The 23,829-nt window shown below is 41.1% G+C and overlaps 1 protein-coding gene across 5 annotated transcripts in view; it reads left to right on the top strand.

Annotated features, from left to right (window-relative positions):
* LOC145435789 (receptor-type tyrosine-protein phosphatase delta-like) overlaps window positions 1-9,653 on the top strand; it is a 75,716-nt gene extending 66,063 nt beyond the window's left edge. For all 5 annotated transcript variants that reach the window (XM_080313062.1, XM_080313058.1, XM_080313060.1 and 2 more), the window contains 8 exons: window positions 460-738; window positions 1,944-2,105; window positions 3,173-3,351; window positions 3,902-4,028; window positions 5,646-5,756; window positions 5,824-5,937; window positions 6,591-6,734; window positions 8,356-9,653. In XM_080313062.1, coding sequence (XP_080169188.1) covers window positions 460-738; window positions 1,944-2,105; window positions 3,173-3,351; window positions 3,902-4,028; window positions 5,646-5,756; window positions 5,824-5,937; window positions 6,591-6,734; window positions 8,356-8,478 — 1,239 coding nt within the window. In that variant the 3' untranslated portion in view covers window positions 8,479-9,653. The remainder of the gene's footprint in view (window positions 1-459; window positions 739-1,943; window positions 2,106-3,172; window positions 3,352-3,901; window positions 4,029-5,645; window positions 5,757-5,823; window positions 5,938-6,590; window positions 6,735-8,355) is intronic.
* Window positions 9,654-23,829: the final 14,176 nt, after the last annotated feature.

Genomic DNA, 23,829 nt, shown 5'->3' with positions numbered 1-23,829 from the left:
TAACTCCAACAGTTTGACAGCCAGTTTAAATCGCGCTTCGCACATAGTCAGTGGTTAATTAATCATCATGTGCGATACCATGCATTTGTCCAATGATCCAAATTCAGCCTTTGTTTACACGAAAATTTGAATCCAAATGACTACAGATTATACACACACACAAAAATGCCAAATTTTTAGTAACTCCGTGTCCGAATTCAAATCTAAATTACTCAAATTTAACTCTAAACACATCAGATTCAGTATTGGGTTACATGAAAATGTAAAATCATCGGAAATTATTTGTCTATGTCTAAATTCAAATTGAAAATACAAAATTATCCAAAATTCTACGTTCCTTCTTCAAATTCAAGTCTAGTTTACCTGAATAAAATATGATCGAAATCCCCCCGAAATTTTCAAACAATGGTTTTGCGTAGCAGACGTCCCCGCTAATTTTTTTAGCGCGCTACATTTCAGAGCAACTCAAACGAGCGACGCGAAGTTCGCCACTACCAATTCATCGCCTGGCCCGACCACGGCGTACCAGAGCACGCGACCCCGGTCCTCAATTTCATGAGGCGGGTCAAAACCACCAATCCGAACGACGCCGGTCCGATAGTCGTCCACTGCAGCGCCGGCGTGGGCAGGGCCGGGTGTTTTATCTGCATTGATGTGGTGCTGGAGAGGATAAGGAATGAGAAAGTGGTGGATGTCTACGGGCAGGTTACATGCATGAGAGCGGAAAGAAATTATATGGTACGGTCTCTTCGATTTACCTAGTGCTTGGCTAAAGCGATTAGGCCTACGTGGATAATTCGATTCAGAGTCGTGTACTAATCTTCGATTCCAGTCTGGTATTCGAGGGCCCCTCACTAGGACATTAAAACAGCAAAAATAACTACTTGACGTCAAATGTGTATCTCATTTCGTGCCGCAGGAAAAATCATGCCAGTTGCGCCTCATCCAAAATGATTTCATATCTTAGGGCCATGACTATTTTGTAGCCCTTTGTGACCATGGTGAGGCTCGCTTACAATACTTTACAAAAATGCGCTCTCGATAGTATTCATGACCTTTTGACAGGGTTGTAACCAAGTCGCAAGGTTTCGAGTCACAAGTCAATCTCAATTTTATAGTTTTGACCGGAGTCAATTCGAGTCATTTTCAATTCACCACCGAGTCCAAGTCATCGAGCAGAGTGCCGAGTCCGAGTCGTGATATTATGACTCGAGTCCAAGCCCAAGCCACAGCGTTTAGAGCGTAGCTTCGAGTTAGAGTCTTGTTAAACCCACTTTCTTTAACTCTAATTGATGATATCGAATGGTTCGCATTTATAATATACTAATTTTCCTCACTTTTAGCAGTTTCTGGTCACATTTCCAAATACCAGTGCTAATAGACGAAATACCAGTTGTGTGGTTACTTAACTATTCTTCGAAATTACAATGAAACTTCGGTCTTGTTCGTCAGAGTGTCGAGTCGTATGACTTGGTCCGAGTCATCCGCATTGACTCGAGTCCAAGTCGAGTCGATAAACAGATTGACTCGATTCAAGTAATTTCCGTATTTTGAGAAAATGACTCGAGTCATCACAACCCTGCCTTTTGAAAGATGATTTACGATTCTGAGGTACGTGCAACCGAGATTTCAAGGCTCTGACCATGAAAATGAAGTATTGAAAATTGGATTTACGTTTTTAAAACATGTAAACAAACCATTGGGATACAACTCTTCAGAATCATATGAAACGATTACATCGCGTAAACGGTAAAGATATCGACAGTATGAAGTTGTAATTTTGTGTTAATATATTTCTCTTGATGTGAAAGAGTACATTTTCGTTACTTGAAGAACTCAACTGTTACTGCATAACCCGAATAATTACAGTAGATGCTTCACTTGTTGTGCTAAGGTCCAACTATCTCTCAATACTTCCTATAACGAATAATATTGTTACACAGGTGCAAACTGAGGATCAATATATCTTCATACACGACGCTCTTATGGAAGCGATATCGTGCGGCAATACGGAATTGCCTGCGAAAAATCTATATGCGCATCTTCATAAACTCACAAACACGGAGACAGTCGATAATGTCACCGGGATGGAACTTGAATTTAAGGTATGCTGCATGGTAGTTAGGTACCGTATCAGAGTTTTTCAGTGTGACGAATCCATGTTTTTTTAAAGAGCTTCTTGGAGGTACAGAACTTTTGTTTTGGTTGACAGTTGTTTATTTAATATTTCATCCAGATTATCTAATTCTAGTGTTTGATAAACTGGTTTCAATATGTTATGCCTTCTAATTTTGCTAGAGTTTTGGGATTAAGTATTCGTATTACTGTCAAAAGTTGAGGAATAGATCTGTTCCACTTTTTTTAGTGAATTGTCGCAGTCACAAGACAGTGTATAATGATAATCACACTCTCTGAGAATAGTTGTGAAATTGGCCATATTCGCTAGGCCGCTTTTCAGCGCTAGACTAATCTTGCAAATACACTCCTTTGTGACAATGTATGAAATACATCACAAAGTCACTATATAACAAACTTGGTCAAAGTAATCACCGTTGCTACTCAGGTAGAAATAGATGTAACGACTAAAATTTCGACTCCATTAGAAATAGAAGTAGACGTGTCAAAATTGCTTGAAGTGGAGCCAGAGAACAAGGCGCTGAAAAGTGAAAAGTATATGTGGCTCGCTTACTTCTAGCGTTTACTCGAAGGTAGCTACTTTCGTAATTGCAGTGTGCATGCTTGCGGCTAACGCAAAAGAACCAATGACACTAGAAATGGTGCCATTTCCGACAATGCATTCACTTATAGTCGTACAGTGTCTCTTTTCTTATAGTTGTCATGACAATTTCACTGATAACAGAGATGTAAGCAAACTAAGCATATCCTAAAACTACTTTCTGCTTTAGAAAATCCAAAGTGCATAATTTCATTTGTTTCGTTTAAAAACTTATCAAGCAGATGTGGATTCATGTAACAGGATGACCTCATCACTATGTGGTGCAAACAGGAATAAAATATAGTAGTTCTTTACTGACATTCTCCGCTATAAAGCCATCCGTTGCTATTCAATGGTTTTGTTTCCCACTTCTTCTCAAAGAACGCCTGATTTCCACATAGTAACTTATACATCGGTAACTTTGAGATCATAAATACCTTGCAATTTCCATTTCAGCGTCTCGCAAGTCACAAGTCACCGTCTTCACGCTTCGTCAGCGCTAACATGCCGTGCAATAAATTCAAGAACCGTCTCGTCAATATTTTGCCATACGAGGGCACCAGAGTGTGCTTACAGCCTATCCGCGGGGTCGAGGGATCCGACTACATCAACGCCAGTTTTGTAGATGGATACCGGTAGGTTTTGCCATAACTATCATGCTCTTACTGCAGTGCTAATGTGAGCTATCGCAGACATTGATTCCGACGATGCACACTGACATGAAGTACCACCATACCATATATCATTTTCACTCATGATTCAATTATGACCAAAATCTATTCTTGCTTATTACATTTCAAAGCAATAAGAAGACCAGGTAGTATTGGTACAGAGTAACTGTTATATCACTATCGAGGGTATAAATGAATTCATTGATATTTAGGCCTACTGGTTATAACGTTGACTCCTAATTACTAATGCAAATAACACATTATAAATAACATTCCCTTGGGAAATAATTTCACTTCAACATATTTCTCTTATTGAAATACAGTTTGATCAGTAATCTCATTATTTTCAATATTTTTCATAATTTACCACATTTCACGGTGTGTATAAATGCGTATCTAGGCTTCTATTCACAGTCAAATGATATTGTGGGAAGTGATAACATCCTCACTCATGGCCGTGCTTCACTCTGCACCGCAAAGAACACTATTCAATGTGGTTCTGGTTGCTTTCCAGGGACCGTGAAGCTTACATCGCGACGCAAGGGCCCCTTCCCGAGACGACAGAAGATTTCTGGAGGATGCTGTGGGAACATAACTCAACGATCGTCGTAATGCTCACGAAACGACGAGAAATGGGCCGGGTATGTATATTTGAGAAAACTATGACAGACAATAGACATGTTTTAAACAACGGAGCTCAATATCCCTGTGATGGACTTTAGTGCCAGAAAAATGTAATATATCTTCCATCCTGCCAGCATGTTATACTCCTTGCATATATGTAATGACTCGGGATTGTTTGATGACTCGACTTGACGCGATTCAGTTAATTAAAAACTAAAAGTGACTCAACTCTAGCCAATTTGTGTATCAACTCGACTTGTACTCGAGTCATTGCGCATGACTCGGACCAAGTCATATGACTCGAGACTGGGTCTACCAAAATAGACATTCCATCGTAATTTCGGAGAATAGTAATGTTATCACACTATAATTATTTGGTCGATCAGTACTGGTAATTAAAAATGCTATCAGAAACTGTTAAAAGTCAGGAAAATGACTATATTATGAATGCGAAGCATTCAATATCACCGAGCGGAGTTGTAAAAAATGGGTTTCAAATCACATTAACTCGGAAATGAACAGTCACCACAATGACTTGGACTTGACTCGGTGGTGAATTGGAAATTACTCGACTTGACTCGAGTTAAAACTATAAGAGTGAGATTGACTTGTGACTCGAAACCTTGTGACTTGGTTACAACCCTGTGCATTACATCCAAGAATATAGTTTAATCAGGATAGCAGTAACGAGTTAATTCTATTTTTTTTGTAAAACTTAATTAGATTTTGCGTACTTCAACCACAGACTCAACCAGATACGTCTATTTCCACTCTTATATCACCGATCTTGAAGCAGAACTTATTTATTTTCGTTACTGTACACTTTGGATTAACAGTATAAAGTAGTCTTTTGACAGCTTTGTATTAATTTTACAAGTGAAATTACTATAAGAACCAAGCGAAATAGACACTATGCAGGGTTGTAACTAAGTCACAAGGTTCCGAGTCACAAGTCAATCTCACTTACATAGTTTTGCCTCGAGTCATTTTCAATTTACCGTAGAGTCGAGTCCGAGTCATAGTGTTGTGACCCGAGTCCAAGCTATTGTGTTCAATGTTTAGTTTTGAGTTCGATGCGACTCAACCCGCTCTTTTCAACTATGCTTAAGTGATATAGGATGGCTTGCATTCATGATATAGGAATTTTCCTCAATTTTAACAGTTTCCGGTCCACTTTTCTAAAGTGTCAGTACTGATAAACAAAATTCCAATAATGCGGGAACTTTACTATTCTTCGAAGTAACAATGAAATTTCTGTCTGGGCCATCCTAGTCTCGAGTCATGCACAATGACTCGAGTACAAGTCGAGTCAATACAGAAATTGACTTGAGTCGAGTCATTCTACGTATTGGAAAAAATGACTCGAGTCAAGTCCATTCGCTAAAAATCACGACTCGTGTCGGTCTCGAGCCATTACGGCCGTGCATATTGGTTCTCCATTAGAAATTCACGGTGGTAATTCTACTTCTATCCGAATAGCTGCACTGATTACTTTTAACCATCTATTCTCGTATGTACGATGTGCAACACATATACGCTTGATGGAAGCTTTATTTTGCAGGAAGTGTTTAATGCATTGTAAATTACATGTCATCTTACACGGCATAGCAATGCATTATCTTTCTCTTTTTCAGGACAAATGCCATCAGTACTGGCCAGTAGACCGGTCAGCGAGATACCAATACTTTGTCGTCGACCCAATGTCGGAATACAGCATGCACCAGTACACTTTGAGAGAATTTAAGGTAAGACCTGCACTACATGTTCGTCGTTCCGTCACTGGTATTTATGTAACCAATGGTTGATATTTAGGTAACTGACGCCAGAGACGGGCAATCGCGGACAGTGAGACAGTTTCAGTTCACGGATTGGCCAGAGCAAGGAGTGCCCAGGTCTGGGGAAGGATTTATCGACTTCATTGGCCAGGTGTGTGGTTGTACGCAGAGACTGCTTTTGTCGGGGCGAAATGCGAATTTACACCATTAGAGATTTGTTTGTATTAGTGAATTTTAGGTGGCCATCTCAATTTCCCCCCTAATTTATTATATTGGTGGTCTACTGATATGCTAATATGCTGGAAAAGGCCAAAGACCAACTACTTGATAAAGCATCATACTTTTGAGGCACACTCACGGGTCTGCTTTCATCCAAATGACTCTGGAGGCAAATCGGGGACTTTGTACCCTGTAAAATTGATGACAGATCAACAATTTCAATAGCGAAATCGCCAGCATCTAAATGGATACTTACCTGGATTTGTTGGCTCCCAATATTCACGACACAAAAATAAATCTCAAATTGATCTATACCCAGCTTGGTGAAGCTCACGGCGAAATCATACGTTTGAGTGTATAGATTTGTGTTGTTGGTCCAATCCCTTAGTCATGTACGTAAAAGAATACTTGGGGTATGGAAAATAAAGCCACTTGTGTTGTAATCGTCAATCAACAATTACATGAGAACTGTCAGGGAATGTCACTGTATATTCCTCATCTATCAATACTCTATATAATGGAATTAGAATGAACTTGATCCGACCGCTGATATTAGATGTGCCAACCTTTTTTCTTGCTTTCAAGGTGCATAAGACGAAAGAGCAATTCGGCCAGGAAGGGCCAATCACGATACACTGCAGTGCGGGCGTCGGCAGAACGGGTGTCTTCATAACGTTAAGTATCGCGCTCGAAAGGATGAGATACGAAGGCGTCGTCGATATGTTTCAGGTACGCATATATAGTAACTTATGTTTCTTGATAGACCTATTTCGCATCGTTTTGCCCGTTACTTCAAATGATATGTAGACTATCTATGCATTGACAAACTCAGTGTATTACTCCACTGCAGGTCATATTGTAGATGTGGTCAGTAAAAAATAACATTACAGTTATAGACAACTTAAATAATATTTCCAACATGCAAAGATTTCTTATCACTTCTGAATTCTTGTCAAGTAGAAAATCTTTACGGTTATATCTGCAAAAGCATTTACTTTTTGTGCTTTGAATTTTGTGGTATGGAATAATCCTGCATCATATTTGAATTATATATTAATAATGAAATGAACTAGGATATTTTCGGCTGACACTCCTCTGGGGTTATCGTCAGCAACTAGTATAGAATTAGAAAGAACATTGTAGATCAACAATTCTATCACGAAATATGACATCACCGCCTCACTTTCATTAAATTTTAAATAATCATGGCAAAGTGATCCCTTGAGCTCAATGTAGGCCTACTATTTTTAGATGGTACACAAATTTATGTATGTTCGCAATGACTACATCGGCGTATTATGATGAAAGTCGACGCCAACCTAGATTTCACCAATAGAAGGAGCTCTTGTACCATCTAAAAATAGTACATTGAGCTCACACGATCTCTTCGCCTCGATAATTCGAAATTTCATGCAGGTGACGTCATATTTCGTGATACGATTGTTGATATACAATGTTCTTTCCAATTCTCTACTAGTTGCTGACGATTAGTGTGTGCCAGAGATCCATAACTTTTGTTGGTCCAAGGATTTGGAACTCCTTATCAATAGAGCACAGAGGTTTGTCATTTGCATCATTCTGTCGGAATTTTAAGTCTCAGCTCATTTCTACATATTGAGACCTGAGAGTATAATCTGGTATTTATTTTGAACTAGTGTTATAGGTTTTTTTTTCTACTACCACTGTTTTGCGTTTGCGTTTTGTTGCTTAATCTTTTGTTGAAGTGTTACTGACCGACAGTTGCATGATATAAATGTTCTAACGTTACGCCTTGACTACAGCTGACTTGAAGACTACATATCTTGATGTGGTCATATCGCTGTGTTTGTCTTTTTTACATATTTGTGTGAACAACCATCGTACGAATAAAGAATCTGTCTGTCTGTCTTACCCCTGACGAGTGCCAGCCGAAAATATTCGGGTTCATTTCAATATGAACATACTATTCAATTGTATATTGAAGTTCTGTACCTCTAAGAAGCTATGCAGCATATTTATGAGTGAAAACTGCAATGAAAACTACGCGAAATAGCCCCTGTATCACGTTACTAAATATAATTTCAAAAATTGCTCGTATAGTAGTGTCATCGGTCCATATGTGTTAGTCGCTAAGATGCATCCAGCTATTTCTAAAGAAGCTGCCTTATCGCAATGTACCTTTTTATGCTACTATCTTGAGTTCTTATCCTACATTTATTTTCTACATCAATCCCAAGTAGGAAATATCTCTTTGAAAATGCTACTTGTACTTGAGTAGCAACGCTGACAACTTTGAACTATTCTGAGAATTGGAATTTTTTCCCTTAATGACACGTCTACGTGGTATTCATGCTTCTATTTCTCTACCCAGACCGTTAAAATACTGCGCACGCAACGGCCCGCCATGGTGCAAACGGAAGATCAGTATCAGTTCTGTTACCGGGCCGCCCTCGAATATCTGGGATCCTTCGATCACTACTCGACAAACAGCTGAAGATGTGAACAATGACTGACGAGCCAATCGCGAATGATGACGCTCCGCGCGGGCAATAGTATGGTTGTCACAGTGACAAAATACGCGTTGTCAAAATCATGGTTCTTCCATATTGCCGGGCGTATTTCCTAATCAAGTAACGGTCTGTTTTATTGGATGTTGTACGCCACGAAAGCCGTGTGTTATATCATATCGTATTTTTCTTTTTTTTAATCACAATTTCACTGTTGATTAGGCTAGTATTTTATTCCGTCAGTTTTCCTGTAATTCATGTTGCGTCGCTGATAGTGTCACGTATAATGTGCCATTTTCATATCGGTATATTTTCTGTTTATCGCAAGTATGTTTGTGGTGCTGCGTTGAAATTCGATGCTATATAGTTGCTGCCATCTGTGAGACTTGCTGGAAGGGTCATAGCTTTGTCTTTATGATTTTGCACCGGAGATTTTAAACATTTTATTTTTATGTGTCGTGTCCCCAGTTGCTCGTGGGTATCTGTCTCGTGCAGTAAATTATGTGAGAAGTCGGAATTCGGCTGCTCTGAATCCTATCCACGCTTTCGGAATGATATACAAGCTCGTTAGCTTATTGCACAATGCTCTCAAGTACTTGGTGTTTGAATTTGAAATCCATACCGAGAATTTGAACATCGCTGTTTTAAAGTCCATGTAAATCGTGCATGATGATGAGCATTGTACAATGTACAGAGCATGTTTGATGAATGAATACTCATGATATAGAAAGCGATATTGGCACGATTTAGCATGAATCTCCCAGGTACGCAACGATTGCTGCATAGAATTTTGACACATTATGAACTCATGCATTTTGCAGACTGCAACCCGTTTCAAAATACGAATCATCTGCCTATGTCTAGAAATCGGGCCTTTCAGAGTAAATATCTTGTGTTTCGGCGTCGTTGAAGTGCCCGTTTAAATCTTTAATTATTATCGGTTCATGAGATGAAATTGTATCGTTCAAGCGGGCATCCAATTGCTACAGTCCTGATTGCTAATGAGTCGAATTTTTGATATGAAAGATCAATTACTGAGAAATTTATTTCTCTTACTTTACTTATCAATTTCTTGCCTTTATATGACTCCAAAAACAGTGTCGGTGCAGCATAAATGTCTTTATTGGTATCGACATTGGCCGATAACGTTTCCCAACTCAAATGTCCATTTCACTGAGATTTTCTGATGGCTCATATCAGCAAAATAGCCACCTTGAAAGATTAAAGCTCGCTTCGCCCATCTCATTTACACGGCGTGCATCTCATGTGATTATTTACCTCTAATTACCACAACTACCGAACGCTTGTGTGTAACAAATTAACGTTTTATCGAAATGTATGTATTTCCATAACGTCAGTGCGTTTTCATGATGGCGAGCCTGTATTTTTGCATTTTTCCTGTTTACTAAGACGTGAATCATCAGTTGTTTTTACTTCTGTATAAATATTATTCATTATTAAAAACATTTTATCTTCTCAGTGCTTGTTCATTTAGCACGGCGTCGAAAATGTCTCGACATGTGTGATCTCTTGCGTGTAATGTTTAGAAATTTAGGAAAGGCTGTGGTAATGGCCCATCATTTTATGCTACATATGACACAAAACGAAACAGCGTGAACCTGGTGCTACAATGTCATGGTATTGCACTTCGACTCACGACCCTGTTATCAATTACCATGACTACTCATGAGATTCTCAAATCTAAAAGTAAAAAGGGGTCATGTTCCCAGATTCGTACGAGCCCCTGGTACATGGATCACACTTCATCAAGGGTCGATGGGCACCCCGGGGGTGCGAAACACCAAATCGACATAAAGTCGAATGCTATCAGTCGGATGTCCTCAACTCGAAACTTTTCTTTGCTTCCTGCGCGATTTCGTTTCAATAGGATTGTTGATTTCTTATTTGGGAACAAAATTTCGAGAAAATTATAGTGGGCTATTAGTAAAAAATAAGACTTAAGTTACAGAAACGAGTCTAACTTTTCCCGCAATTATGAGAGAATGGTGGCTCGAGGCTAGTCCAGACGGTGTTAAACCAGAAACCACCATTTCGGCACCGCTGCCGTAAATTCCGCTCCAGAACCTGTGACGTTTCGGTGCAGCCAAAGAGATTGGCGTCGATAAACATTTGGTGGTTTTTCGTTTTTGTGACCCACCGTAAATGCAGGCTTTCATAGTACTGTAAGCTTTCTCCTGGTTATGTCAAGAACCGCTGGTACAAGGCAGTGTTGGGATCAAGTCACTATCTTCGAGTCACGAGTCATTGCACATTTTGGCTCACGCCAAGTCAATCGATTTTCGAAGGTGACTCGAGTCAAGTCAAGTCACAATTCAAGTCAAGTTGTCTTTTCGAAGTATGAAGCATGATTACGTCATTGCATTTTGCTAGCTGTATGAAATGAATATTCAGTGGTCATTAATTCTGGTACGATGAACGAATATAGAGTTAAATATACATGCAAGAAGGCGCTGCATCGCTCACATATACGTAGAACTGTTGAAATACGTTAGTAATTGCATAACCTCAGTTTATAGTTACCAGCCAACATAGAGAATTGAGAATAGAGAAACGAATTGCTAAGATGCAATACATGTACAATTCGAGCCTGCGCCAATTGTCGAAGAGTATATAAATTGCATTCGAATTAAATTTCAATGAAACAAGAGGTTTAGTTAAGGTAAGAACAGAGAACAGAAATATACATTTTGCTACTAAATTACTTTAGGCCCTACTACTAGTTTACGACAACGTAAGTTGTAAGCTTCAATCACTTCGTTTATGGTCATTTTAATTGTGAGAGAGCAATGGAGGCTCAGTAAAACACACGATCATTGAATCCTTGGTCGCTCGCACGGGTTACACCAGCGTTCCGCGAACAATCCGAACATATGCAAGATACAGTGATTTTTATCGACACAGATTATTTGATGACTTGAAACTGACTTGTGAATTTTGCTCCGGGTAACGAGTCAATCCACATTTCTGATAGACCGAGTCAAGTCAAGTCAAATCCAGTGTTGGGATGACTCGAGTCGACTTTTTCGTATGACTTGAGTTGACTCAAGTCACTTTGCAAAAATGACTTGACTTGACTTGACTTGACTCAGCGCTTCAAAAATGTCAATTGACTCATGACTCGGAGCGAAATTTACGAGTCAATTTCAAGTCATCAAGTAAACTGTGTCGATTGAATCACCCTGTCTTATGTATGTTCTGATTGTTCGCGATACGTCGATGTCATTTATTAGGGCAACCAGTTATTCACGGATTGTAAATTGACCGTAAACGAAACGATCACAGCTTCGGTTGTAGTAGTAGTAGTATATTAATAATAGCAACGTCTCTTTTTTAGACGGCTCAGTGCTTACATTACGCAGCACTCACCTTTACCAATCCCCTTGTATTATTTAAATCGAACGAACATATAGTTTGTACGTTTATATTCTCGCGAATGTGTACAGGGGTAGTGAACTAAGCATATCAATTTGTTTCGACTTCTCAGAGCTTCGTATTCTATCCTCTATTTTGATTGATAATAACAGACTGTAGCATGTATAGCTACACGCAGCAGTTACTCACGTATTTTATTAGTAGTTCCGAGTGAGCGTGAGCGATATAACGCATTTTTCCATGTATATTTAACTTTATATTTGTTAGTTTATTCAACACAAATGGCCAATTAAGCTATCTTTCACCCAGTAAGCAAAATGTAATGACTATGCATCATCACTCATACTTCGAAAATCCAATTTGACTTGAATCGTGACTTGACTCGTGACTTGACTTGACTCGACTTAACTCGAGTCACCTCGAAAAACGAGTGACTTGACTTGACTCGAGTCACCTTCGAAAATCGATTGACTTGACTTGACTCGAGTCAAAATGTGAAATGACTCGAAAGGACTCGTGTCTCGAAGGTAGTGACTTCATCCCAACACTGGCCAAGTCATTTTAGCAAAGTGACTCGCCGAGTCAAGTCAAGTCATACGAAAAAGGTGACTCGAGTCATCCCAACACTGGTACAAGGACAAGAAGACACGCGGTGGTCGAAGGCCGATTCCAAGCTTTCAGCCGAAACGGTTTTCTAGCAATCAAACAGTCCAGAAGTGTTATCATGTAAACGAGTCATAGTATCGTTTCGGATAGGATTGAAGAGTAGCCTACCGCAACAAGTGAAAACATGTAGTTATTTGAGTGAGCCATATTGTGGATAAGGCAAAAGGCTGCTGCCATTTGACAAGGCGGCCTTGATGACTTCGCTGAATATAGTTATGCTCAAACTCACACAACCACAAGCTACCACCTGCAATGCCTTGGGAGTGGGACAGGGAAAGTATAACATGCTAAATGTAAACGACGTGAAATATTTTACCAACAATAAACGCTCTGGGAAAGGGCTAGCCAGTGGTTCCCAGCCGGGTGGATTCACCCCGTAGGAGGCATATTGAAATTTTTAGGGTGGAATCTGGCTTTAGGGTTGTATCGAAAGATACACTGGGGTCACAAGGTGTTTCGATTTGGTGGAACTGTTAAGTATAAACTAGTTCTTTGATTGTGAGTCTTACTTCCACGGCAGTTTACTTCTCGCCGGAGATCAGAAAGACGATATCTATTTGAAAACAATATTGTGACACAGGCATCGCCATGTCTCTTAGTATCTTTGATCAATCAATGGATCATGCCATTAAAGATTTCGTACCGGGTATACATCGAATTTGCGAGTGATATTAGTCTCCGGCGCGACATTAACTTAAATTGAAGGATTTTGAAAAGGGGGTCCGAACCCCTAACCTTGAATAGGTTACGTCACTGTATTAACCTCTCGAGGACATTTTATACTGTTACAAGAATAACAAGTTCGTGCCGAAGATTTAAGAAAAAGTTGCTGCAATATTGATAAATTGGGCACAAAAATGAAAATTCCGCGAAGGCGAATTTCTCAATAGGTTCCCGATCACCGGCCTATATCAAAAGGTCGTAGCGAGTGTTGCGCAATATGCGCAGCGTAGCGGATTTCGCTATCTAAGAAGGTAGATATGGCAACCATTCGCATGCTGTTGCTGAATATAGTTAGTTACATCTTGGGTATCTCTATCCATGTTATTATCGCCAATAAAAGGTGGCTATTGCCAATTGAAGGTGGCGAGTAACAATAACAAAGCGGTACGCTAGACAGCGGTAACACCGATGGATTGTCTGGCGACTTGACAACGGACATTTCATTAGTATGAAGAATTAATTTTGTATTTGTATGTTATTTATCTGATCCAATATTCGAAGGTAAATCTAACGCTGATTTATTTTGACTTTGGCAACGACATGATCAAAAGCAGGGCCGGCCAACCCGTGGCCCGCGGGCCACATGTGTCCCGCGAGTAGGTTTTGAGTGGCCCGCGAGGTAATTTCCGAAATTTCTAATATCATCAGAAATGGATTGCACAGATTTTTAACTTGTCAGGCCAACCAAAAACTTGATTAGTCTGGCCGCAACACTTGAGATGTTATGGCTAAAATATCAGTTCCAACGCATTGACAGATCCATCAGCCATTCACATATTGGTATATATCTTCGTACACTACAATAAAGCAGAATAATTTGCGATAGATGTATCAAAGGTAAAAAATTTCTACAAGCCTAGCGCAATATGTTGTCACTCGATTGCTTGTTTTTAATATTTTTGCCATTTTGTGAAAATGGAAGAACACCTAATGTATCAGATCGAGTCTAACAATATTCGCGATTACGAGACAAAGTGTCGTTCAGCTTGCGTTTGCGCTCGCGGTAAGACCGTAGACTATGAAACCTAGACACGAAATGCTTGACCCATCTTGGTCGCAGCATTCGATATCGATATGTCCATGCGCCGAATATCCCAGTCCTCGAAAACTTAGCCGAGCGATATACAGCAGGCCCGCAATATAATCAAATGACAACATTATTGATCTATGAAATTCAAAAATTTTTCGCGCTTCATGCGGATAGTGGCCCGCGCAAAAGTTCGTAAATCGAATGTGGCCCTTTGGCCAAAAAGGTTGGCCAGCCCTGATCAAAAGTCTACTTATCGGGAGTAGGCCTATGCCCGAAACCTGGGCTGCCGCTTGGGCTGTACTGCTCAAATGCTCTGATAGCATATCAATCGTTGGTAAAACATTCTAGCAATAACTGTGGCACATATAATGTCAGCTAGCTGCTAAATTGTCACGCGACCAGTGGCGGCTCGTGACAATATCGGGTGGTGGGGCAAGGGCCGCAAGCGACTTGTTATCAATATGACGTCACAGTAGCGTTTTTCAACGTTCATGATGGCCACATGAATTTCCCGTAAACAATGATTTTTAACGTAGGTGCCGCGAGAGGTTTGCCGGTGGCGTGACTTGAAGTGCGGTAACAAATGTTTTATTCATTGTTTTTTATTTAAATGATTATTTTACAAAATGTACGCGAACTAAGAATCGTTCCCATGCCACGAATCAATCATCAGGTTATCCTTAGTAGCATGCGTTATGATTTCGTGGTAGAGATTACGCAAGCGCCGAGTAAGACTATACCAAAAATACACAGACCAACTACCTACAAAGAGCATTCGCATGACACCTTGTGGTGTTTTAATCGTTCCATGCTCAGAAATTCTGTAAAGTGCTGCAGCGCCTCCGACCCGATTTGTATATGGATTCTCGTCCCGAAAGCGAGTCAAATCGATTTGCCCTCGTCCGAAAGTGTTTGGTACACGATCCTGATGCGTTGCGACCAGGGGATAGGCAATCAAAGCGGTGGCACCCATAAACGTAAAACATTATAAAAAGCCAGCTGTTATCCATGGAAGATTAATTACGAGTCTGCCTGCCATCATTCAAGCAGGAATCAAAGCATTGTGTTAAATTGAAATGCGAGCACATATCGCATTAAACAATTTCATGAATAAATTATTTCATCTTGATGAATTTTTCACTTTTTTTCCATAGCCATAACAAAATATATCGGTAAATTAACTGTCAGTGTGCCTCGAGTAATAAGGATGAAAACCACTCACTTTTCCTTAGCCATAGACATGGTTGAGTTACCTGGGCTCACTTGATTGAAATTATTCGGAAAGAACATGATGTGTACAGTCGTCCGCCCACCAGCATTAATTTATGTCTTGTATAAGTATTGTGCGCGACGTGATTTCTTATTAGCAAAATGTTCAATAACGAGTTTATTGAAATCTGGAATTCCCAGAACCACGTCGTTGTGAATCGAGAGAACAGCCAACGCATTAAGCCTATCTTGGCCCATCCTGTTTCTGAGAAAGGTCTTGATACGTTTCAATGTGCTGAAACTGCGCTCGGATTCCGCGGATGAAATCGGGGTGGTCAAAATGATATTCAGAAAGCTAGTTACTGTAGCAAAGTTGATCGAAAGCGAATTTTCAACTAGGAATTTTGAAAGTTCACTAGTGGTTTTAATTTCCGAAAAGGATGTGTTAGAATACAAACAAGTCAACTCGCTCTCCAACCGAGCAATGTCGATCATCGGGTAATAACGAGGCACGCTGCGCAGTAGTCCAGAAGGAAAATGAATTTTGTAGGCAGGCAAATTTCTCGGATTTAACAGGGCGAAAGTAACCAACTGGTCACTATTCAGACGATGTTGGATTTGGGACATCAGTATATCGCAACATTCGTAAGCCGCAACAAGAAGGTTTTGCACACTTATCCCACGACGTAAAAGCGCTGTGTCACCAGCGAAGCGTACATTCGCCCGGATATGCGAAATTGCCTCACAAAAATGTGCAATACACAATTGCGCAGTAGTACCATCGGCCATACGCGACTGAAAAGTGCTGTACAGTGTATCGACGTGCATGAAGATGTCACAAAAAAGCTTCAAAAAGAACAAAAATTCTTCGTCTTCCAGGAGTCGTTTAAGCCCCGCCGCTTCACGTATGGAAGTATCATCCCAGACAGGAGAGCTCTCAATCACTGAGAAGCATTCCAGAAGCTCCACCCTACTCTCTGACACTCGTTGCACAACTCTGGATTGGAAGTTCCACCGTGTTGATACGCATCTAGGTAACCGGTGCTTGCATATGTCGCGCAATAGATCAGATCGCTTTGGCGAAACAGAGAAAAAGGAGGAGAACCCTGAAAGATTTGCAAAGAATATCTTGACAGAAGATATTCCTAAGCACATTTTTTTCACTACAAGATTGAGCTGATGCGCGTAGCAATGCAAAAAATGCGCATGCGGGTAAACTTCTTTCATTAAAACTTGTACGCTATGTCGCAATCCGCTCATGACTGCTGCGCCGTCGTAGGTTTGCGCAATAAGTTTCGACTCGACTGAATAGGGCTGTAATGTTTTTTTTTAATACGTAAGAAATTCCGACAGCAGTGCGATCGTCAACAGCCACAAAGCTGTGGAATCGTTCGACTGGCATACCAAATTTCGTGAACCGAATAATCACGACTAGTTGTGACAAACACGTAATGTCAGTTGTTTCGTCAGACTGAATAGATAGAAATTCAGCGTCAACAATCTCGGTAAACAAATGCTGTAGATAGATGTGATATATCGAATCAAGCACATCATTTTGAATAGTCTTTGAGGTACCCTTAGCTGCTGTCGCGGTGTCGAGATGTTCGCGCAAAATGCTATCAATGGAAGCCGTGTATTTAATTAGATCCAAAAATACCCCCCTATTGAGAGAGCATTCCTTCTCATCGTGGCCTCGAAGGGGCAATTCATGAACTCCAATAAATTTAATGGCATCAATCACCCGAGAGAGAACATGCCTATTCTTATCTACAAGCTCATTGTGCTTGCAGACTGATACGCGATAACTTTCATTGAGCTGCGACATTACATTTACTCTGCCAAACAATTTATATTTAACTGCACTAGCCATGTGCACTTGGGATTTTTGGTGCGTTTTCAGACGCTCTGACAAATGCTTCAGATCGCGATAATCAATTTTGTTCCAACAAGAGCCACTGCTTCCGGTACCGGCACTGTCGAATAAAAGACAGTAAAAGCAAAACAAGGCGTTTTTATCCTCGCCATAAGTAAGCCATTCATTTTTATCGAAATGCGCTGAAGAAAAGGCACGAGTGCGCTTTCCTCCGGCGTACGATTGGATCAATGGGCAATTTCTAGGCTGATACGGACCTAGTCGCTTTACCTCTAATTTTTGCTCCAAAGGCAGCTGGCTAAACGGCGTACGGAGCAAAGATTCAACTCGATTCATGTTCGCACTTGACCTGACTACTTATCTGCAGAAATGGAAATGACTATAAATCGAGAGATTGCGTATGCCTAACTGGAAAGGTCAACGAGTTCGGACACATACGCAATTGTTATCTCATAGATTGGACAAGGAAATGTCATATTGAATCCAAAACATCATTCTGAAGAACTACGGATAGCAGCCTCGGAAATTCGGTCCCGGTACAGCTTGGGAGATTCTGGCCTTGAGGCTGGAGACTGTCACACGACACATACGGCTTACGGTCTATAGTGTCTATATGTCTGCTGCAAAATCGCCTTCGGAAAATATATTACCGAATAAATACGTGGATGAAAGCCGAAAACTTGGTACACTGTTACATGAAATCATCGAGAAGTATAGCCTCATGACCGTTTTCGGTATGGTACACTGTCAAAATCAATACGAACAGATCAACGCCGAATTTTGCGTAATATTTACTGAGGAATCGGCTGATCAAGCGATCAGCTGTTAGCCGCCATCGAAAACGAAACAGCTATCGCGCTTGACAGGGGTTGTAATTGTGAGCAAATGGCCCGAAGGCCACCATTCCACGGTGAAATTGACATTGGAGAATATAAAATAAAACTAAATATTTGAATGCAAACCGAGGATGTTAGTAAACTGTTTCATGATATCATCATCTCATCACCTATCTCAGTATGGAACACAGATACACCGGCTTTTGCGTGAAATCCGCAATGCGTTAGGTAGGCTAAGTGTCAGATCAGCGCACATCTCTACCATACTCGAACTTAATAACGAAATTGCTGCCCTAATCATGGAGTGTCAACCTTGAGACTTAGCACAGCGTTCGATACTAAAATCAAGACATACCATGTAAAAGTTCATGACGGATCTAGCTAAGGAGCATCGTTAAAATCAATGGAGACCAATACCGGCTTTGCGTGAAATATGTTTGCGATACATGACCGATCAGCACACACTAGACTTTGGAAACGGAATTACTACTCTAAACTTTGAGTAGAAACCCTGAAACTTAGGACAGTGTTAAATACCACCATCACGACATGACATACCAAGTTTCAAGAATTATCATGGTGTGAAACACCATCAAAATCGACCTGTACCAGCAACGGTCGACTCAAAGCATATCACGGTATCCGAGTTCAGATATAGATACGATTGTTACATCACACCTTAGGGGCGAGCAAGCATATTTGCCCCGGTTGCTCGGCCATTTTACGAATAGGAGAGAGTAAAGCAACGTTTCTTAATTGTGCGCAGCTTTGAGAGAATAGATAGTGAAAGCTTGTTATGAGCGCTACCGGGGCAAGCCCCGGCTAGGCATTCACAAAGCGAAAACACAGAAGAGAATTCGATTTTCGCGGAGACTTCGCTATGTATGGGCATTTGCAAGCGAAAGCACAAGAAGAACGCGGGTTTCGCTGTGATCTCGATATATATTGAGCGCTGTGCGTCTATAAATGGTTAAATTGTTATTGAACAGAATTTTAGGTGGGGCAATGCTCCAGTTGCCCTATAGGACGAGCCGCCACTGCACGCGACAGTTTTTACGTTGTCACGATGCATTTGTCTCATTGCATTGTGTCTGTATCTCATTATTTTGCCAAGTAGCCTACAACAACAATTCTAATATAATGTTCAAAATATGTTAATGATCATGCCAGGCGTGACTATTACGATATTACATCGCATTACTTGTGAATGCCATACATGGTCCCGTCAAATAAGACCTATACTTTGAAATACAGTGAATGCCCCTATTATTGATGCTGCGGCACGCGGTGTCATCGAACCGTCCAAAGACGCACATTGATGATTTTTTTTGGTTTTCGACTCGCAAGCATTCGCTTTCTCTGCACGAAGACATAGTCATGCTCAATATTGATGGTTTTCAGCGCGTAGTAATTCCGCAGTCACTTCGCTCGCGAGCCTTATCATTGTTGCACCATAGTGTTCTAAGGTGTTGTAGACCCTAGCGATCGTTCCGCTTCGGCAGTTTGGGAAGGCTGTCGCCAAGATGCATTCTCTGCCGCATGAGCATAGGGAAAAGTTGCGCTCTAGTCAGATGTAGGAAGTTAATTGGTTAGCGCGGTATGTTTTCTGTGTGCCATTCTTGATGATGAGATATCAATTAATAAATTAAGATGTCAAATTTTGCTGCCGGTAAGGTTTTTCAGGCAGTGTTAGCGGCATGTTATCGTGTTACATTGCAGCTGGAGTATAACCTGTCATAGCTTCCTTGTTAATGTTATCGTTATCATGCTATATGTACGCCAACATGCCTTTTGTATCATATCAGGCAAGTAATATATCCGACGATTCTATAATTTTTCAAAATGCGAGCTGTGACTGGCACCAAGAATCCTATTCGTACAGTGAGACACCTCAGAGAATTGCAAAGTTCAAGGAATTTATTGAAGAGTTAGAAGCTGTGGTGAAAGATGATTATCCGTTACAAAAATTCCATGCCATTGATCGCCTATGAGAGGAAATGAATGGATTTAAGCGGGCAACAAGTTTATTGTAAGCAGCCCTTGAGCGAACTGACTAAAAGCACAATCAACGGCTTTACATATAAAGCGACATGAAAATATAAGAAAGCACTGTACGCTTCGATGACAGCAGTGGTGGTGCCGCATGGTGTCGCCACATAGCATCCTTCAGAAGCGGGCAGTTCAGGCCTGGTAACGTTGCGAAGGCCGAGTGTGACGTCGTGGTCTTCCTCGTGGCTTCGGTTGTGCTACCGGAACTGGTATGGAGAGGTCCACGTGTGCCGGGTTCAAACGGTCGATAGAAATCGTCTCTTCCCTTCCCCCAACTTGAAGCTTGAATGTCTTTGTGGTCCTTTCGAGGACCTTGGAGGGACCGTCGTACGGTTTCGTCAGTGGAGGTCTGTGTGTATCTCGCCGCACGAACACGTAACTGCAATTTGTCAAACAATTTGGAATTAATACTCGTGTATTGCCGTGCCTGGACATTGACGTAGGCAGTAACTTGCGAAGCGTTCTCGCAGCGACGGCATAAACTTTTCTGGTTCTTGTGTGGCTTCCGGGGAGATAAACTGGCCAGGTACGTTGAGTGTAGTCCCGTAAACCAGTTCGGCTGATGTAGTCTTTAGATCTTCCTTGGGAGCGGTCCGGATCCCGAGCAAAACCCACGGAAGATGGTCGACCCAGTTTGCATCGGTCAAACGAGCCATTAACGCACTTTTCAGATGTCGATGAAACCGTTCCACCAGACCGTTTGCTTGTGGATGGAAAGATGTAGTGCGGTGAAGTTCGATACCTAAAAGTTGGCTGATTGTTGACCACAATACCGATGTAAATTGGGGCCCACGATCGGAAGACAGATGGTAGGGGACACCAAACCTAGAAATCCAATGAAATATGAACGCCTTCGCGCACGTGATAGTTGTGGAGTTTTCAATTGGGATCGCTTCGGGCAACGAGTGTATCGGTCGACTATTGTAAGTAAATAGGTTTTGCCTTGGCATTGAGGCAAAGGGCCTACCAGATCAATGTTTATATGGCTGAAGCGCGCTGAGGGTGTTGGGTAATCTTGAACCGGCGAAGAGACATGCTGATGTATTTTTGAACGCTGGCACGCCAGGCATTGCTTGGCCCACAACCCGACTTCTTTCTGCATACCGTGCCAAACGAATTTCGAGCTAACGAGTTTTTTCGTTATGCAAATGGACGGATGTGACAAACCGTGGATTGTTTCGAAAACTTTCCTTCTCCAAGGTTTGGGAACCACGGGACGAGGTTGTCCGCAGGATATATCACATAGCAGCGTGACTGCCGAGTTTCCGAGAGTAATATCTCTGAGCTGTAGGTTGGTAACCGCAGTGCGATAAGCCCGTACCTCGTCGGTTTCTTGGGCTTTAGCTAAGTTTTCGAGGTTTAGGTCTAAAAGCGTCGGCTGTTGGCCGGTAGTAGCGATCGTTGGTCTCCAAAGTGCGTCCGCGACCGTGTTGTTTTTTCCTTTGATGTGCTTGACATCAGTGGTATATTCGGAAATCGCGCACAGGTGCCGCTGTTGTCGTGCTGACCAAGGCTCCGAAGGTTTTGTGAATGCGTAGGTGAGTGGCTTGTGGTCAGTAAAAGCTGTGAAAGGGCGTCCATCTAGGAAATATCGGAACGGCCTGATGCACAAATGTAGCGCCAAAAGTTCTCGGTCGAAAGCGCTGTATTTTGTCTCCGGCTTACGAAGCTGCCGACTGAAAAAGGGAAGGGGACACCATTCCCCGTCGACCAGTTGTTCTAGGACTCCCCCAACTGCCGTTTGTGAAGCGTCGACAGTGAGGGCGGTTTTAGCAGCGCATCTTGGATGGTGCAACATTGTTGCGTTGGCTAATGCTTCCTTCGCTGAGAGAGAGAGAGAGAAATATTTATTGATTCGTCCAACCGAAACGAAAATAACATTGGCGCATGAAATTATAACAAGATACTTAACGGTGTAGGACAGGGTGTAATCGATATGACTCTGGGTAGGGTCAACTAGTCTGATCACACCCTGCATTACCAGTGACAGATATTCTTTATAAATTTGGTTGCAGTTGGTTGGGATTATCTAATTCATCATAGCATAACATAAATAATAACAATAACAATAACATGGAAAAAAGGGTAAGACAAGTGGTGTTAGTAATAGGAGATAAGGTGTCTGAATAATTCTTCTTTGAATAGGTGATAAGGAAGGTCTCTGATAGATGTAGGTATAGTGTTCCAGATATCAGGACCGACATATTCGATTGATTTCTTTGTGAGGTTACTGGTGGGAGGGCGTACATGGATGTTGCCCTTGGAAGAATATCTGGTGTTGTGGGAGTGTACACTTCGAGCAAGCACGAATAAATGGTTGAAGACGGGAGGCAAGTCATTCGAAAAATATCGATGCATTAATTTTGCAACTTCAAATACAAATATGTCATCAAATTTCAAGATTCTGTGTTTGCGGTAGAACTGGGACAGTCTGGTTCGAAGGGGCAGGCCGGCCATCAAACGCATGGCTCGGTTTTGCAGGGTTCGAATTTTAGAGCAATGAGAGGTGCATGCAGTACCCCATACAATACTGCCATACTGCAGATACGAGTAGAAAAGTGAAAAATAAATTGTCCTAAGTACAGATCTAGGAGCTATGTGCCTGAGTCGGGTCATTACACCAACACATCTAGAAAGCTGAGTAATGGTATGAGCAATGTGTGGTTTCCATGACAATTTAGAGTCAATGACAATTCCAAGATATTTTGTTGAGTCACAGAGGGAAATACGGTTGTTATTCAGATTCACAGTAAAGTTATCAGAGGCAGTATTAAAGAGTAGCATCACAGTTTTATCAGTATTTAAACTCAGTTTGTTGGCAGCAAGCCATTGAGAGACTTTAATAACTTCACTCTGCACAGTACTTTGTAGGTTGTTTACATTATCAGATGAAATGAAAAGATGTGTATCATCTGCAAACAGTGTGGTATAAAAGGAAGAACAGTTAATGATGTCATTGATATAGATCAGAAATAGGGTTGGCCCTAAAACTGAGCCCTGTGGAACGCCACATTCAACTTCCATTTCTACTGATTTTGATGAACCCAGTTTCACAAATTGCTTACGGTTTGCGAGGTAGTTCATGAGTAAGGACTTGGCAATCCCTCTAATTCCATAATGCTCTAGTTTACTTATTAGTATCTCATGGTTCACAGTGTCGAAAGCTTTTCTGAGATCAATAAAAATGCTGCAACCAACCCGTTTCTGTTTAATAATTTGGTAGTAGTTCGTCACAATTGACAGAGTGGCATGGTTGTTGTTATGGCCTGCTCTGAAGCCAAATTGGGATGGAGTGAATACTGAGTGCATTTCGAAAAATTTCTTGAGCCTATGATCTAGCAATTTCTCAAATAGAGTGGAAAGGTTTGACAGAATCGATATAGGACGGTAGTTAGACATCAAATTTTTGCTGCCTTTTTTATGAACAGGAACTACCCTGGCAGTTTTCAAGGCACTAGGAAAAATTCCCAAGTTCAATGAACCATTGAACAACATACAGATTGTATCGCCTATAATATTGAATACCAATTTTACGAAACAGATTGGTATTGAGTCAGGT

Source organism: Botryllus schlosseri, chromosome 3 (genome assembly GCF_051294905.1).
Source record: "Botryllus schlosseri isolate E-star chromosome 3, Bs_hap1, whole genome shotgun sequence".
Taxonomy (NCBI): Eukaryota; Metazoa; Chordata; class Ascidiacea; order Stolidobranchia; family Styelidae; genus Botryllus; species Botryllus schlosseri.
Note: the sequence above shows the minus strand (reverse complement) of the source record. Positions and strands in the feature narration are given on the sequence as shown.